This window comes from Numida meleagris, chromosome 1 (assembly GCF_002078875.1).
Source record: "Numida meleagris isolate 19003 breed g44 Domestic line chromosome 1, NumMel1.0, whole genome shotgun sequence".
Classification (NCBI taxonomy): domain Eukaryota; kingdom Metazoa; phylum Chordata; class Aves; order Galliformes; family Numididae; genus Numida; species Numida meleagris.
In genome coordinates, this window is record NC_034409.1 from 110,057,157 (window position 1) to 110,073,719 (window position 16,563).

General features: G+C 40.6%; 1 protein-coding gene across 1 annotated transcript in view; it reads right to left on the reverse strand.

The window, feature by feature from the left end:
* Window positions 209-16,563, reverse strand: part of DDX3X (DEAD-box helicase 3, X-linked) — a 17,203-nt gene continuing 848 nt past the window's right edge. Inside the window, exons 2-17 of the mRNA XM_021407521.1 lie at window positions 14,811-14,868; window positions 13,718-13,768; window positions 9,642-9,765; window positions 8,535-8,675; window positions 8,351-8,450; window positions 7,655-7,790; window positions 7,143-7,228; window positions 6,449-6,547; window positions 6,217-6,377; window positions 5,881-6,025; window positions 5,646-5,790; window positions 5,143-5,324; window positions 4,935-5,052; window positions 3,666-3,822; window positions 3,095-3,222; window positions 209-2,739 (exon numbers count right to left, since the gene is read on the reverse strand). Of these exons, the coding sequence (XP_021263196.1) occupies window positions 2,657-2,739; window positions 3,095-3,222; window positions 3,666-3,822; window positions 4,935-5,052; window positions 5,143-5,324; window positions 5,646-5,790; window positions 5,881-6,025; window positions 6,217-6,377; window positions 6,449-6,547; window positions 7,143-7,228; window positions 7,655-7,790; window positions 8,351-8,450; window positions 8,535-8,675; window positions 9,642-9,765; window positions 13,718-13,768; window positions 14,811-14,868 (1,914 nt within the window). The 3' untranslated portion in view covers window positions 209-2,656. The remainder of the gene's footprint in view (window positions 2,740-3,094; window positions 3,223-3,665; window positions 3,823-4,934; window positions 5,053-5,142; window positions 5,325-5,645; window positions 5,791-5,880; window positions 6,026-6,216; window positions 6,378-6,448; window positions 6,548-7,142; window positions 7,229-7,654; window positions 7,791-8,350; window positions 8,451-8,534; window positions 8,676-9,641; window positions 9,766-13,717; window positions 13,769-14,810; window positions 14,869-16,563) is intronic.

Below are 16,563 nucleotides of genomic sequence, written 5' to 3' on the forward strand. Positions count from 1 at the left end.
TCTTTAGAAGACTTGAACTCAAGTACCAGCGTTGCTAGGTACAGGTCATTCTACGCTTGCTCCCACAGCAGTAACCCTGGGTTCAGCTCCCATGAGCCAAGCACACTGATGCGTACCACACTATATTCACCTGCTTCCAGATTTGCATGTGGATGAGACTACTCGAGCTACAGCTCAGAAACCAGAAGAGTGACGCTTCACAAATGAATAGACTGTGCAGTTCAACTTTTTTATTTTAATAAAATCAAGAATATGCACAGCACATGCAGTGCTAGCATCTAAACTAATACAATAAGCAATTCTAAACCTACAGTGACTTGAAATTCAATTTTCACATTCAGCAAGTTTAAATCCATTCTTGCATATTGTTTTGAATCCTTGTAACTGAACTGAAAGTATTGCTGGCTGATAAAACTTGCTAAAATGCACAAGTCACTGATTATGCCAATACAACAAAGATAACCACATGTTTGAGGATTGCAATGTGCCAGACATTCACTGAAAAAAAAACACACAACTAAACAAAACTCACGCAACAAACATCTGAGAATCTGGACACTTCACATCAGTGTTTAGAAGTGTTTCATTAATATCTTAAGACAAGTGTATCAAAACCTTGGCATGTTTAATTTTAAGTTGCCAATTTTTGTTTGACTATCAGAAAGTTATGGCTATACTGCCAATGCCGGGTCTGCTTAATTTGACTTAAGAGTTTAATATGACTTAAACATTAAAAGCTCACACTACCCCGAAATATATAATTTCACGCATACGGTGACATTCAACATTCAAGTGCCAGTGTTTTTGTACTGTCTTTTGGTCAAGTTTCTTTAAACTTTCAAAGAATCACTTTTAGGCTTACAAAAATAAATATTTGTCAAAAATGTTCAATAAATATTACACAAAACTAGCAGCAAAAAGTATCTAGAAATCTGTCGTGTGCAAATAGTTTTCTTCCCAGCTATCATTCCCGTGGTCCCAAATAAGTTTTAGAATCTATTTCCTTCTCCTTAACCAAGCTGCGTTCAATCTCCAAGAGACAAAATAAGATTGGAAGTTAAAGACACGCACACAAGACATATATAAAATTCTCTGAATGTGCAATAAAAGAAGTATTTTGTAAAAAGTTATGGGCAAAATGTACAAGGGCCTAAACCTAGACTTGAAATAGCACCATAACAAATGACCTCAATACTGTCAAGTGCACCTACTTAATAAAAGTTTTAGAACAAGGCACAATACACTTGAAAAAATCTATTGCACTTTAGGAGATTTTTGCCTTTTTCCTACGCCACTGTAGATTAGAGTTGTTAACTGCTCTGGCCACAAAGTCAGCACAGAAATCGCGAGTGGCTTAGGCATTTTTCCGGTGGACGATACTTATCTTTGGCCAGATTTAGCATAAACAGACTATAAATACAATGGAAACCTATGCAACTAAAACTGACTAAAACTGCACTTTAATAGCAGAATTGAAACCTTGTGCAGTTTATGTACATTTCCAACCTCTGTGATCTCAGGTTTGTTTGTTACTCTTCTGGAGCCATTTTACAAAGTCTACAGTAAGCCAGTTTAACATCTCCACGCAGCTTGAACAGAGTAATGTGAATCTGCATTAAAATAAAGCCTGCTGCATAATTCTTCCTGTTCATACCCTCTTGACCAAAAAACATCAACACTAGCATGCGTTATTAGACCAAAAATTCAGTCAGGCCCTTAAGGAGGACCAATCACTGCCATGGTCAGCCATTCTACCATTTCAATTTCATATGGCAGGCATTTTTAAAAAGTCTAAATAGATGAATTCTCCTAAAAACTATTTCAAGTTATCAGACCTTTAAACGTTCCCTGTAATATTCTGCCCACGTTTGGCTAGCTCACATTAATGATCTGCCTAAATATTGAAAAAGGAATTGCTGTATTTACTTGCATTAACTTCAAAAACAGTGCTTTTAATGTATGCATGTATCCATACATCATCTCATCATGACTGGAATGGCTTATTAAAGGCTATCAGGTTCTAAGTACCTATCCAGGATAGAGTGAGCAAATCAGAACTTTAACTTAGTACAGTTTTGCCACATTAGAAACTAATTGCATTGATATGCTTCAAGATGTTTTTATTTTTCAAATCTGCAGATACCAAAAGCCCTAATGCAGGCTACCGCATAAGTTTTTCTTTGTAATATTATGGATGAATCAGTGATTCCTGTTTAAGTTGTATCACACCTGTGTGCCAAGGTTTGATTTTAGCCCAAGTTCAGTAATTTTTATTTTGTCTAAACAATTGATATCTTGAGCATTACTGAGCCAACAGGACATCAAAATAAAAGTTGTCTAAAGTTAAAGGCACAGTACATTAACAAACAAATGATCCTCAGTCACAAAATTATAAATGCAGTTTCTGGGTGGGGATGGGTGGGAGGGGAGTTAATCCTGACTACAGCAATAGTGTCTTCAAAACCACCTTCAAGATAGGGCTACTTGTTCCTTTGTTTCCATCTTGTGACCTTGAGCTCCCTTAAAAAAAATTTCAGTGGAGAATCACAGCTGGTAATGTACTGCGAGTTCTTGAAGCTACACAAGGTATAGTCTGGCTAAGTTACATGTGGTTTCCATATTAGCTTGTTTGGTAGGTTATCTGCTGCAAGCAGATTCAGTTGCCCCACCAGTCAACCCCCTGGGAGTTATAGTTTCCTCCATATCCATCACTGTTGTAGAAGCCTCCATAACCACCACCTACGAAAGGCAAGAGAAAGTGACGCTTAATTAACCTGCTAAAGGCAACTTGCACCTTCACAACAGAAGACAGCCCAGGGCACAAACAAAACATCTACTGTCCATCAAAGAAACCCACCCCAAAAGCTTTGCTACATGTAAACAGAACTGAAGAGACAGGTCGCCTCAAACTATCAGATACACGTAACTTGTGCTAATACAGACCCAATAAGGATGCTGAACTTCACATAAGAAGCACTAGACGACCTCTAATATTTACTGCAATTGTCTGTATTATCTCCAGAAGTATTACCATAGCAAGTACTTTAAATCCTGTTCTGTAGTTGCCAGTCACACCAGCCCTCTTTTTTCTTACCTCCAAATCCTCTGGCACCACTTCCTCCACTACGGCTGCTGGTTGATCGACTGCTGCTAAAGCTGCTGCTGCCAGAACCGCTACTTGTTCGGTAGTCTCTGGCACCAAATCCTCCACTAAACCTACTACTGTATAAAGGAATAAAAACAAGTCAATGATATTTTATGGACTGTAAATTCAAGCACTAAAGTTTCTTCAACTCAAGTTACAGCTGGCCAACAATCAGTACAAGGGATGAATTCAGTGCTCCTTTTAACAGGTGCTTAAGCACAACTGCAGCACGTATAGTTAAGCACTTCTCTCAAGTGTTTAAATGCTTTCAGTGAGTTGTACAGCTACTTCTGGTAGCAGCTGCTCAACCCTAGCAGTATCTAGTCATTTGCTTAAGAGGAGAAGAAAAAAACCTTAATTACTGCATGACAGAGGACAGAACAGGCATTAAGCTATAACCCTCTGGTGAAGAGGACACAAGTTTGCACTGGCTCGTTCTCCTCAGTAAGTAACTGTTTTTAGATAGAACTGCCCCTTGCAGTCATTAAAATACACCTTTAGGCAAAGCTCTGATCATTACCTCTTAGATCGTCCACGGCTGCCACCTCCTTTGTGATGCTGCTCATAAGCCATGTTTTCCAGCCAAGATGGAACTTCTTGCTTAGCCTCAACAAGAAGATCAAGTAAGTCCTTGGTGATGTTTATATTCCTCTCATTGAAGAATGAGGTGGCAAGACCTGAAGTACACATTACATTTTAGACCCACATGAAGTAGATACACTACAGCACTTAATCCCATTCTATATGCCACTTGTGGTTGCGACAAGCACATCATATTCTCAAACTCAACTACGATGAGTATTAGAATTCTCTGAACAGAAAGCCATTTATTTTTCCACCCGAGCCACTCACACAAATCCCCCATTTACTGACAGACGCTGAAGACATTTGACTTACACATGCTATCAAATCTTCATTTAACAGCAAAAAAAACTACAACAATGCTGGCTGAAAAGAACAGGTTACTTTCTACACTGGCTAGACAACATTTGAAGGTCGTATATTGCTGAAGCACTGCATGATTTGACAGATGATAAAGTGTCATCAAAATACTCAATGTCACCTGACTTCACAAGCATTCCTTTTCAGTGGCACCTACTTCATCTGCATTTAAACAGTAATACAAGGTAAGAACACTAGAATTCTAGATATGCTGAGATCTCATGTAGTTATGTAAGCACAAGCAAGACCACAAGAAAACCGCTCCGAAACCATTCACCTCAATCTTCCTCAGGAAAGCATAATTACATGCAGATCCTCTTAAAAATATTCTTACAGACCAGAGAGTTAGAAGAGGCTTCAGACAAGCTTTTCCTACCACAAGGGTAAGTACTCCACATCTTTATATTCCCTTTTGTAGGGATTTTTGAAGTTCATAGAATCAAAGAACTCCTCAGGCTGGAAAGACCTTCAAGATCATCAAGTCCAACCGCAGCCTAAGCATACTACCCTAGCTCTAACAACCCAGAAGTAGTTCAGAAGAAATTCAGTAGAAATCTGCAGGAACAGAACCCTCCCTAACCAAGTTAAAAACAGAGTGTTAGTACATAGCTTAGGCTTCAGTTTCAGCTATTAAGTCCTCTTTATTCATTTTTCCAGTTGTAAATGACAGCAAAACACCTCCAGAATTTCAATGGAAAAAGCTGCACTCCATACTGCACCGTTTCCTAGCAATACTTTCTAGACACAGAAAGCACAAGGGCTCCTTTCAAGTCCTACGTAACTTCAATTTGCTATTTATCCAATACCACCACACCAAGAAAGTCAGGTACTGGATGTCTGTACTTACCAAGGTTTCCTACACGGCCTGTACGACCAATACGGTGTACATATTCTTCAATGTCACTTGGCAAGTCAAAGTTTATGACGTGCTTTACATTTGATATATCCAGTCCTCTTGCTGCTACCTAGTTAGAAGAGTAAAAAAAAAAATCATCTCTGAGTTCAGTAAGGGAGATAACACGCCTACTGACTTGAACTTCAGAAATTTTACTTACGGCTGTGGCAACAAGAATTGGGCTCTTGCCCGAACGGAACTGATGCAGTGCTTCCTCTCGGTCTCTTTGAGAACGATCTCCGTGTATACTTGTACAGGCATATCCCTCATGGTACAGGAAGTCCTCAAGAGCATCTGCTCCCTTTTTAGTTTCCACGAACACCAGAGTCAAGGAATCCTTGCCTAAGAATAAACGAACCACAATGTTCACAAGAGAAAGGCTGTACAGATTAATATATCACAGTCTGGAAAAAGGCAGCTTCAGTTCTCTGCTTCCAATTACTATAAACTGAAGATCTGCTTTTATTTTATATTACTGAAAGACTCTGCATCAACATAAAGCCACCATTTGGTCAATGCAAGACATTCACTGCATGTGAAGGAAATACAAAGAGGTACTACTTTCCTTCATCTACCTACTCGATCCACATTCTCATTATTTTGAGTTGTCAGATTCGCCTCATCTTAAATTGCATTTTTCACTTACTGGAAACCGATGTTTACCTGTGGCATTTAGCAGGTCAAGCAGAAATGATCGTTTGTCTGACTCTTCCACCCACACCACTTTCTGTGTGATGTTCTCAGATGTAGAACCTACTCTGCCAACAGCCAGGAAGATATATTCATCAAGGAAGTCACGAGCAAGCATCTGAAGAAGGAAGGCAAAAGATCAGCATTCTTCCCCTTCCAAACAGAGCATTAGACAAAGCGTTAAGGTATTTCAACTTTCACCAAGTACCTGGATTTCCTTGGGGAAAGTAGCACTGAACATCATGGTATGACGAACCCCCTTTGGCGGCATTGTATCTTGTTCAACAATTCGTCGAATTTGAGGTTCGAAACCCATGTCAAGCATTCTATCAGCTTCATCAAGCACTAGGTATCTGAAGTAAAAATACGAGGTTTTTTCAGATGCTTTAGAAATGCAACTCACTACAGACACTGGACTACATTTCTCAACCAGCCATTTATAGTTTGAATGCTAGATCTCAAGAGCTACCATCTCTAGATCTCACAACAGATTCCATTTTACATCAGCAACTTATTAAGATATGGACAGAATGACTTCACTTACTTGCAAAAATCCAGTCCGATCTTTCCCCTCTCCATCATATCAACCAGTCGACCTGGAGTTGCTACAAGCAAGTGACATCCACGTTCTAAGTCACGTATCTGCTGACCAATGTCTGCACCACCATACACAACACAGGGACGAACTCTGGAACGGTATGCAAACTACAAAACAAGCAAGTTAGCGCTCAGAACTATACGTGAGCTACTCTATTCTAATGAACTCTCAGACATACCTTCCTGGCCTCCTCATAGATCTGCACAGCCAGTTCTCTAGTTGGAGCCAAGACCAGTGAGATTGGATATTGCTTGCGGCGTCCATACCTTCCATTCTCCTAAAACAGGATGAAAAATCCCCAGATACAAAGGGTATTACAACACTTCTTACTGTCACCGAGCTTCTCTTCACAAGAAAGCAAACAGCTGAGCATCAACTTGTTTTAAATACTGCATCTGAATCTGCCCTGCTGCAGCACCCAGGATTAAACTTCTGGTTAATATGTTAACAACAATGTAACTGCAGCACAAGCTTGTCCTCTAAAACCTGTATCAACACCAACAACTAAGAGTAATCCTATCCATGGAAAACAAGATACATACTGCCCCTAATCTTAAAATCTACAATGTAAGCATGTAATGTCTGACCAAATAATTTTTTCAGAAGCAAGGAACTACTCATGAAGGTTACTGAACAAAACAATCTCGTGTTTCTCCTTTGGTTGAAGAAAAAGTAACAGGCTGCTCCATGCCCAACATTTTTTTTGAAGGAAAACACTAAAGGCTTCAGAAAGGTGAGAAACTCCCCTCATCTACTCAAAATAATGACAATACACTTCAGCTCAACTACTGCATCCAGTAGTAGACATCAGCATATGAAGCAAAGCAAACGTTGGACTCAGCTTCTTCAGGACTAGGTAATAAAATACTTGCCTTCATAGCTCTCAAGGCATCACCAGGTCCATCTGCATAGATCTGGCTCAATATTGGTAGAAGAAACGCAGCAGTTTTCCCAGACCCTAATAGATACAATTTAGTATTATTAGTTATTTTAAAAGCTATGATACTGTTATCCACTGGACACAGTCCCATGTCATAAACATTCCTAGTATTATCTGTGCTAGATATACAGATACTGCATAAGCCATTCGAGTACATTTTTCAGCCACAGAAGCCATCTACAGAAAACTATCCATCAATGAGCACTGTAACACCCTGAAGTAAAAGTGCTTTAGGCCATTAACATCTCTCCAAGGACATATTAAAACCTGACAACTCACATCCAAAGCAGTGGCAAGACTAAGCTCATAATTGCCAAGAGGTATTCCAATACATTCTGAACAATAAATTTACTGCCTTAAGGAAATTTTGCCCACAGCTTCAAGAATGTGAGAATCTATTTCTATTGACAGAGACTAAGTAATAAGCAATAGTTACAAACTCACCTGTCTGAGCACAGGCCATCAAGTCTCTCTTCTCTTTGATAATAGGTATTGCATGTTTCTGGACTGGAGTAGGACGAGTGTAACGTGTGAGCTCAATGTTTCCCATAATAATTTCTCCCATATCAACATCACTGAACTGTAAAATATTTTAAAAGATTAAATCTCAGATCCTTACCCTTTATCTCTCCCTGAAGGAACAAGTCGTTCAAGCAGGTTTATTCCCTAAAATAGCTTTTGGTTTTATTTCTTCCTATGGAAATTGCTTATGATGTCAGATACTAAAGAACTGGTTAACTAGGAATACGGTACCTTCTTAGTAAGGCCACGTAAGTGATTCTTAAAAAGCCAGCTAAGCCTCAAATGCATACTACATTAACTTTACTATGCTTAACACATCACTTAGAGGCAATGTTTAAATAGCTGCTGCAGACTAGCACCTCCAAGCACTTCTAGTACTTACACATTTACCGTTTAAAGATGCATCATATAGTTAAGTAAGCCAGAAGTGTTAACAACTTCATACAACTTCTCCTATGTCTTAGTTCATTATATACAGATCCCCTGCTAAAAAACCGTCTTAGCTATAGAGAAGCAAGACAGCGTTTCCTTTGCTCTCTCAACTCAAGGCAGCAAAACATCAAGTTCCACATGCAAAACAGTCAAGATTAGATAAATCAGACTGGAAACAAAACTTACACTTTCAATATGTGGAGGACAATTGCTGCCTGTTGCTTCAACAGGAATGTCATCGTATTTCTCAAAGTTAATGCCAGTATTGCTTCCTGAAAAGAGCTCTCTGAAAGTAGAGAAAAATTGTATTTTATTTACTAGATGAATCAATTAGCACTATCACACTGCGTTGCACAGATCCATGACTTACTGTTCCAGGCGTTCACTTGGGGGAAGAGGCTTTGACCAGTCATCTTCATCAGATTTGTCACACCAACGGCTATTTCCACCACGGTCAAATCTACCGAAGCCACTCCTATCATAGTCGCTACCTCTTCCACGCTCGTCATACCTAAATACAGCATGAGTGTTAGGCCACCATCTCGGGAACAAAACACCAAAGCTGTTAAAATCCAGCTGAATATGGTCTGTATGTTAGATACGTGACCACAGGACAATCTGAACAATCAGATACTCAGACTGAACTGCAGCTGTCTTCTTTCCACTTAAGTTTCTCAGTCCTGTTTTTGTTTTCACAGGAAGCTACATATAAACCTCTTGTGAGATATTGCTTGGTGCTCCCCCCTTTCACTGTGCCTCATGTTGTATTATCTCCCAAGCCCAAACAGTTCCCCTAAGAACTTAAATTTGTTCCCCTACTCCACCCACCACCACATAAAACTAAATCCCTCGACAAACATGTCACGTTCCCAGTTTTACCAAGAGTGAGCTCACCTGTGTTACTGACTTAGAAAAAAGGTGGAAAAAGTCCTTACCTCAACTGTTTAGATTTTGGCCTGGTAAATCATGTTTGAGAAAAGTCTGGATACAGGACTACCACCGTCAGCCTTACTAGTTGACAAAGGTCACTCTCACCACACTTGTGCATACAACGCATGATGTGTGTAAGACTGATCAAGTAAGGTAGAGAACCTGCAAGAGTCTCACCCAGGTTTATTAACTACACTTTTTCAACATGGAAAAAACTGGAAAAAAAAAGTCAGTTCTGATGTATTTTATGTGCTCCTAACAGCTCTTAATGAATTTCTGGAAGTAGCCACCCATCCAGCACTTCATTGATGACACGGCAAGTCAGGAAGTCATTAGAGTTGGAATACTGGCTGGTGATGAGCTACAAAGCACATCTTCTAAAACATGCAAGCCTCCAATAATTTAGTCCCTACAGCTATGAAGTAGTAAGAAGATGGGACGGGGGAATGTTCACACCTAGAACTCCATTTTTAACAGCAACATTACGTATGTGCCACTAGAACTGCAACAGACTTGGTATGAAGCACCTGTATAAATAAGCACTTGCCTTCCTCCTCTTGATCCATTTCCACGGTCAAAGAAGCTTGATTTTGCTCCCCGGTCCGACCGTGCACCAAAGCTGCTGTATGCATCCTTGTCTCTGCTAGAACTCCAGCCACCACTATCAAAACCTAGGAGAGAGGAAGTATTTTAGGCATGTATTACACAGTCCAGGTTTTTGCAAGAAAAATGTTGATCCGGTGAATCTTAACTGGAAGGTCCGCATGACTGAAATACTGGCATTCTTTAAAAAAAAAGAAAAACAGCCAAGACTTTAACAGCCACCAAATGTTTCTCACTGCCAAGCAAACTTGCTGAAACACCTCCACGAACACAGTAACAGCACATTTAAAACAAAGCACATACATCACTGCTAGTATTTGTCTTCCTCTGGATAGAGGCTCATGAAAGGAATAGATGCCATGGTGCATTGTGCTAACTTCAAAGTAAAACCGAAGAATCCAATATGGCTGGAGGATTCTGAACCGCCTAAAGCTCCACGAAGTTTGATGCCCTATTTATATTAAGTAGGTACAAACTGAACCTGTTACATTCATGACTACTTTTTCATGACAATAATTTAAGTAACAGAAAACCAGGAGCTCAACTACATCAGAATTAAAAAATTCAGAAACACTCAAGTGTTTACAATCTTAATTTTGCATTTTCTCCACAGCTTTAACTCAAGTTCTTCACAGCACATTTCATTTTTGTGAATTGAACCAGGCCTCTGGTGGTGTTTACTCAGGGGACAGGGGATGGACAGAAGCAGTGGTACTAGACTGACAATTTTATTTCTAGAATATTGATCCAGAGCTTAACCTTGAAAAAATAAGATCAATCGGAGTCTCAAATACCGGACTCAGAATGACTAAGTAATTCTACCAGTAAAAAACCTTCTGCAAGTTCTGCAACAGAAAAACAACGAAGACCTATATGTCACACACAATGGAAGCAACTGGGACAGCAAAATTACTACTGAAAAAAATTCTGTAAAGATTCTATCCAGCACATATTTCTCCCAGGGAGATGATAACATCTACCTAAATTCTATAGCTTCTGCACCTATGAAAAGTGGTAGCTGCTACACTTCTCAATCAGCATTTTAGGTCACATTTCTGTAATGTTTTAACAGCAATCAAGGTTACACCACTTGAAAGCTGCCAGGCGAAGAAGCAATCATTAGTTTTATGAAAGGAAGTAAGTTCTAACATTTTTTCTACTCCTTCATCTACTAATCAACTCAGACTTCAAAAATCCAAGAGCAGCTTTAAGGACATTCGCCAAGAGTGCTGTACGACAGAACACATCAATACTATCAAGAAAAACTCGTTGAAGCCAAACTCTTCAGACTAAGCAGCCCTGCATTCTGTAGCTTAAACTGCTGAAAAACAGGATTGCCATTCATGAGCCTAAAGAAGTTTGAATGCATTCTTATTTCCTGCAGGTCTGTGCTGTCCTGCTCCCAGATACAAAACTGGCATTATCAGTATTACATCAGGGGCACATCCTCAAGTCCACAGAAAAATCAAGCTGAAGCTTACCTAATGGACAAGGAAAGCACTGTAAGGTTTTGGAACAGAAACACTCTAGACCTTTTAGCCTTCTTCCCAGCCAATACCTATTTAAATCCAGAGGACACACAGCTCTTCACATAAAAAACTGTTACATTTAAATGACTGAGTCCACTGCCTTAAGCAATTTCTTACTTAGCCACAAGTATATTGTGCAACATTAATAGCCTCTGTGCATTACCACACCATAATCAGCTACAGAGGAAACGGAGAACCCCAAGCCTGAAACTACATACTAGCTGTTCCCAAAACATGTTTAAGGGAACAGCACACAGGATAAACTAATTATTTGTTTTCAAATCTCCTTTTCCATCTGAATGCAGCATCACTTAACACTTTCATGGAAGTTACGGAGGGCATGGTGAGAATTCTACTGGGACATCGAAATACAGTTCTGCCATGGAGGTTCCTTTTCAGTCTTCCCCCCTCCAGCTGAACACACTTCTAATGCTACACTCAAGACTTTCATTATATGGTCAAATACTACTTCTATCCAAAGACTTTCTCGGCTTGCTGCTTGCAAACATGCCTTTAAGAAGCTGCCAAGGACTTTTAATCAACAGCCAATATACAGAAGTTTCAAAAAAATAGTTGCTCACTTGCATTTGCTGCATACAACCGAATACTACATTACAGACTTCAAACCATGCAAGCTCTACTGTCACCTCACAGTGAGGAGGATACACACTTCGCTACAATACATGAGCCCTGAACTGGTTTTCTCTACATAACTATTATGAACTTCCTATTATGAGGAGTCAGGAAGAATCCAGTGATATAGTGCTCAAAACAGTTTCAAGGAAGTTTCTAAGCAGTAGGGGTACCAAGGAAAGCTGGTATCTTGTAATAAATGTGTCTACTGCAGTTATTACTACTAACTCTTTCAAGTTAAGTTTCATGACTTCTCTACCTCTCTACAGGATGACACTTTAGTACCTAACAGTAATCAAATGTCATGAAAGAGAAAATCCAGTTACATCATGAATACATCCTATGACCTTCTAGTTAGTCAAATACAAAAGGCAACATTCACACCTCTCTTACTTCAAAGGAGAACCCTGTAGGAAGTTCAAATATCTAGCGAAACAAGATGGCCTCTGTTTCAAAGCAGGTTTTTTTTTTTTTTGAGAGCAGCTTTTAGTATGGACACTCTTATATACAGCACATACGCATCATAATGCTCAAGGGAAGATGAAAATACCTGCATATCCAGTATTCCCCAGAATTTTTATTTCTAGTTTCCCGCATTGCTTCAAGAAACCAAAGTTCCTCTTGCGTTTATCTACCAGATTTCCTCCAAGGCTGCTCACTTTTGAGTCTTAAGTTACTGAGAACTTCAGGAGCACTGAGCTGCCAAGGAGTCTCTGTACTCTCCCCACCTGAGACAGCTCCCGTTACAGGCTGTTCACACCAACTGGTGTCTTAGGCCAATTTAATGCCTGTTCAACATTAAAAAAAAAAAACCAGCTCCCTTTTTTGTCTTCACATTTCTGATCCGTTTCCTTTAAGTGGCAGGATATTTTAGTCATTAAGCAGCTCCAGAAGAACTGCAGAAGATATCAGCGTATATTTCGATACTCTCCTACCTACTCCTTCAACGAAGAGACCTCCTGCACCATAAAGACAACCTTTCCAAGTTCCAGACATTGTTTTAAAAATATGAGGTTTAAGCTTCAAACTATGAAGCTTCTATTCCTTCTTCAATTCATAGCGTAGTACACCACTTCAGTTTATCCAGTCTAGGAATTTAACAGTTGCTACAGGAATTTTTTTTTTTTAAATCTACACAATGCATTATCATTGTTTCTAGTGACCGCTATCAAGATCTGAAATCTTTCACAGAAAGAAGGGTCGTGATTTATTTCACTGAAGCACTCCATGAAACACTTTATCCTCTTTTATTCTAGAAGTAGGAGAAAACCTTGATTTTTTCAGTGCAGTCCTTCTGTACACTGTTCATGCATTTTATGTTTCATGCTCCAGCATTCCATCTCGCTTTCTGCAACCACTTTCGTAGATTCCCATTCAAAGGCAACATCTGTAATTGTTTTGCTTCTCATGCTCCCCAGCTGTAAGTGTATGTGTGTAGAACAATCTGTGATGCTAAACTGTACTATTTGCTCATAATAACTAGTTACTCTAAGTTTCACGTCACAGTCAATAGAGGAAAAACTGGTACTTCCAAAAAAGGTTAGAACTTGAGGACTCTTATTTGTCTAGTAGTGTAACCACAAGTATACAACTTGCTCCTGGCACTTACTTGCCTAATAAGATAACGAAGACACCTTGCCTATCAAACACCAAACTCAAGCTTGGAATATAACCTGATGAAGGAATCAACACCAGCACACTAAAAATAGGAACTGAAGTTCCAGTGCTTCATGCAGAACAGTCAAGTACCCTGCAGTCACTTTTAACAACAGTGTCGAATCCTTTAACAGCCTCTTTGTAGTTATTCAGAAGCAGGCAAAGAACCAGGTAAAGTGTTGCCTCTATTTCTCATACATACCCTGTTTGGAAGCTTCCCTGTTCCTTAAGTGAGGAGGAATGTATCTGCCTTCTAGAGAACAAAAGAAAAGAAAATATTAAAGATAATGTTATACAGTGTTGGTAACTTAATGGATAACTGCCTTTTCAACAATGTCCTTTGCCAAGGAAGAAAACACAGTCTGCTTCACAAGCTTTTAGGCCTTCAAAGGCATTTTTAAACCAGTGTTTTTGAATACTTAGATTTCTCACAGAGGACCCAAAGCAGTAAATGTAAAGCTCTCACACACTTATTTAGCTTCCCTTTCAAAAGATAATACATATTTCATGTCAGACATGCTTTCTATGGATGTTATAGTATCCATTATGAAAGTTTGTCTTCCTAGAAACGATTAAGGCTTCCTATAGTTCCAGGTAATTCGAGCAGCTTAAGATGTTCACTATATCATTCCAATACTGGTACTCACAGTATTACTGCCAGTATTTTCCCTCCCCTTGAGTCTAACCATCCCACTCAATTCAGCTTAGATCTAACCAGAAGCCACATGTAACTGCCTCTGAATAGCATTCCTCATTTACAGTCCAGAAGCATCTGGATTGTTAAGCTGCGTAAAGCAGAACATAGCAGGCACAGGCTTAGTGCGAGTTCCCTGAAGATTGTCTGCTCTTAACATACTGAAGTCTGTCTGGCACGTCAGATAACACTGCTTCCACCTAACAAATCTCAATTAGGGCAGTTAACTACTAAAAATTTTTACTTCTGACATGGCAACGCTAGCTGAATGTTTCAGTAAGCCAACTCACCAAATTACTACTACAATTACTGGCCTCAGTTGTGTGACCAGAGGGCACAGAAAATTTGGGAAACTGGATTCTCTCAAGATGGCTCAATATTTAAAAGCACTACCAAAACACTCAACTCGCACAATCCCTGCAATTAAGCATATCTCTCTGAAATATGTAATTTTAAAGCAGGCACGTAACTAGTAATCTCCTTGAGTTTCCCCAAAGTCTGTACATCTTGCTTCAGAAATTACTTTTGCAGGTACAAAAGCCTGCCTTGTTTTTAAAACTTCCTGTGCATTAGAAAACTTTAAGAACTTGCATGTACTTACTGCTTGTAGAGCTTCCTTCACTCTGGGAGTCTGAGGAATTCAAGTCTAGACCAGAAAACTGGAAAGAACAAAACAGCTACGTAAATATCAATATGTTATATCATGAATTTACGCTAAGATGCAAAAAGCTCATCTGCAGATCAACAGCAGATTTCTGAGAAGTGAGTGCCACAAAGAAATTTATTTTTGTTACACTTCCTGTAAAGGAGAACAGCCAATACTATGATCTCTGATACCACATAAACAGTACAAATGAAGACTTTTATCATCTTCAGGTGTCTTCACAGCCACCGATAAACATGCACCAAAAAGGCAGCAAGGCCTGAAGACTACAGTATACCCACCAAATCAAGTACCGTTGACTTCCTTAACGCACTAAATGAGGGCTGAGCAGACCTAAAATGATTTTCCTGTCCACTGAAATGCATTCCGAGATCAGTTTTTTGGGTTGTTTGTTTTTGAAACATGAATACAATTGTTCAAGTGCCCAACTGGTGTTGTTTCATTTGTAGAATTCATTCATCATGTAGACTGACATCACTAAGACACCAGCATCTTCGTGTTAGAGACAGCTTCTGCTCCCAGAAGATCAGGTGATTTCTTCCTACCATCGCTCTTAGCAAACAACTTTCGGTTTGCTTTTTGCAAGCTTTGTTTGCGGCCTTTAGCCTAGCAAAATGTGTTTCAGTTCAAGCACAGGCATTCAGGTCAAGCACAATACCAACTCCTATCAGCAGAAGGCAACCCACAAAACAAAGTGGCAGCTCATTGCAGCTGTTCACCTACGTGGCACAATGTAGAACTTACTGGAAGAGCTAAAATACGTTTGAAGACAACTAAATTTTATGCGAGGCCAATTGCACTGAGCGTCTTCCAACACAACTGGAGTCAATCCAAATTAAACATCATCCTTCAAGATGTCCGGCATGGTGGTGATGGGTCGATGGTTGGACTAGATGATCTTAAGAGATCTTTTCCCACCTCAATGATGGTATGATTCTATTATACGTGCTGCCATTCGGATTTTTGAAAGAAATCCTCTGATGGGGGGCCTTGGACCGCTCTCTCTAGAGCTACTTAACATCCAAACTCCTTAGTCGATCCGAGCGTCAAAACGAGGTAAAATTATTATTGGGGCAATCAATAAGAAGCAAACACCGGGTATGGGGGGAAAAAAAGTGGGCAGAGAACAGGAGAGCCGGCGCACACCCCCCCGCAGCGCGGCGGCTCAGGGAGATGGCGCAGGGCCGGGGCCGCCATCTCAGTGCGGCGGTGCAGCCGGCACTGCGGGCTGGGATTTTCGGCGCAGCAGGGAGCAGCCGCAGCCCGCCCAGCTAATCCGGCTGCCGGCACCCGTCACGTGCTTTATCTCGGAGGGGGGAAAGCGGGGGGAGGAGACCGGCTCCCTGACCTACTTTGCCCTAGAGCCGGGACTGCCCGAAACCTATAGGCTCCGAGGGCTATTTCCGCTGTTCCATGCCTGCTCGAGGCTCGCTACAGCGCAGGAGCCTCCTCCCCGCCCCCTTCCCTAAGGGTTAGGTAACCATCCGTCCCCCCGCTCCGGGCAGGGGCCTGACTCCACCCCGAAGGTGAGGGGGGAGGAGGGGAGAAGGGGGAATACATAAGGAGAAAAAGAAAAAAAAAAAAACAACAACACCGCGGGGTCGAGAGCCGCCCGCGCAGCGCCGCAGCTCCGAGCGCAACTGCGTCACCGGGGCCCACCGGGAGGAGCGGGCCGGGCGCCCGCAGCGGG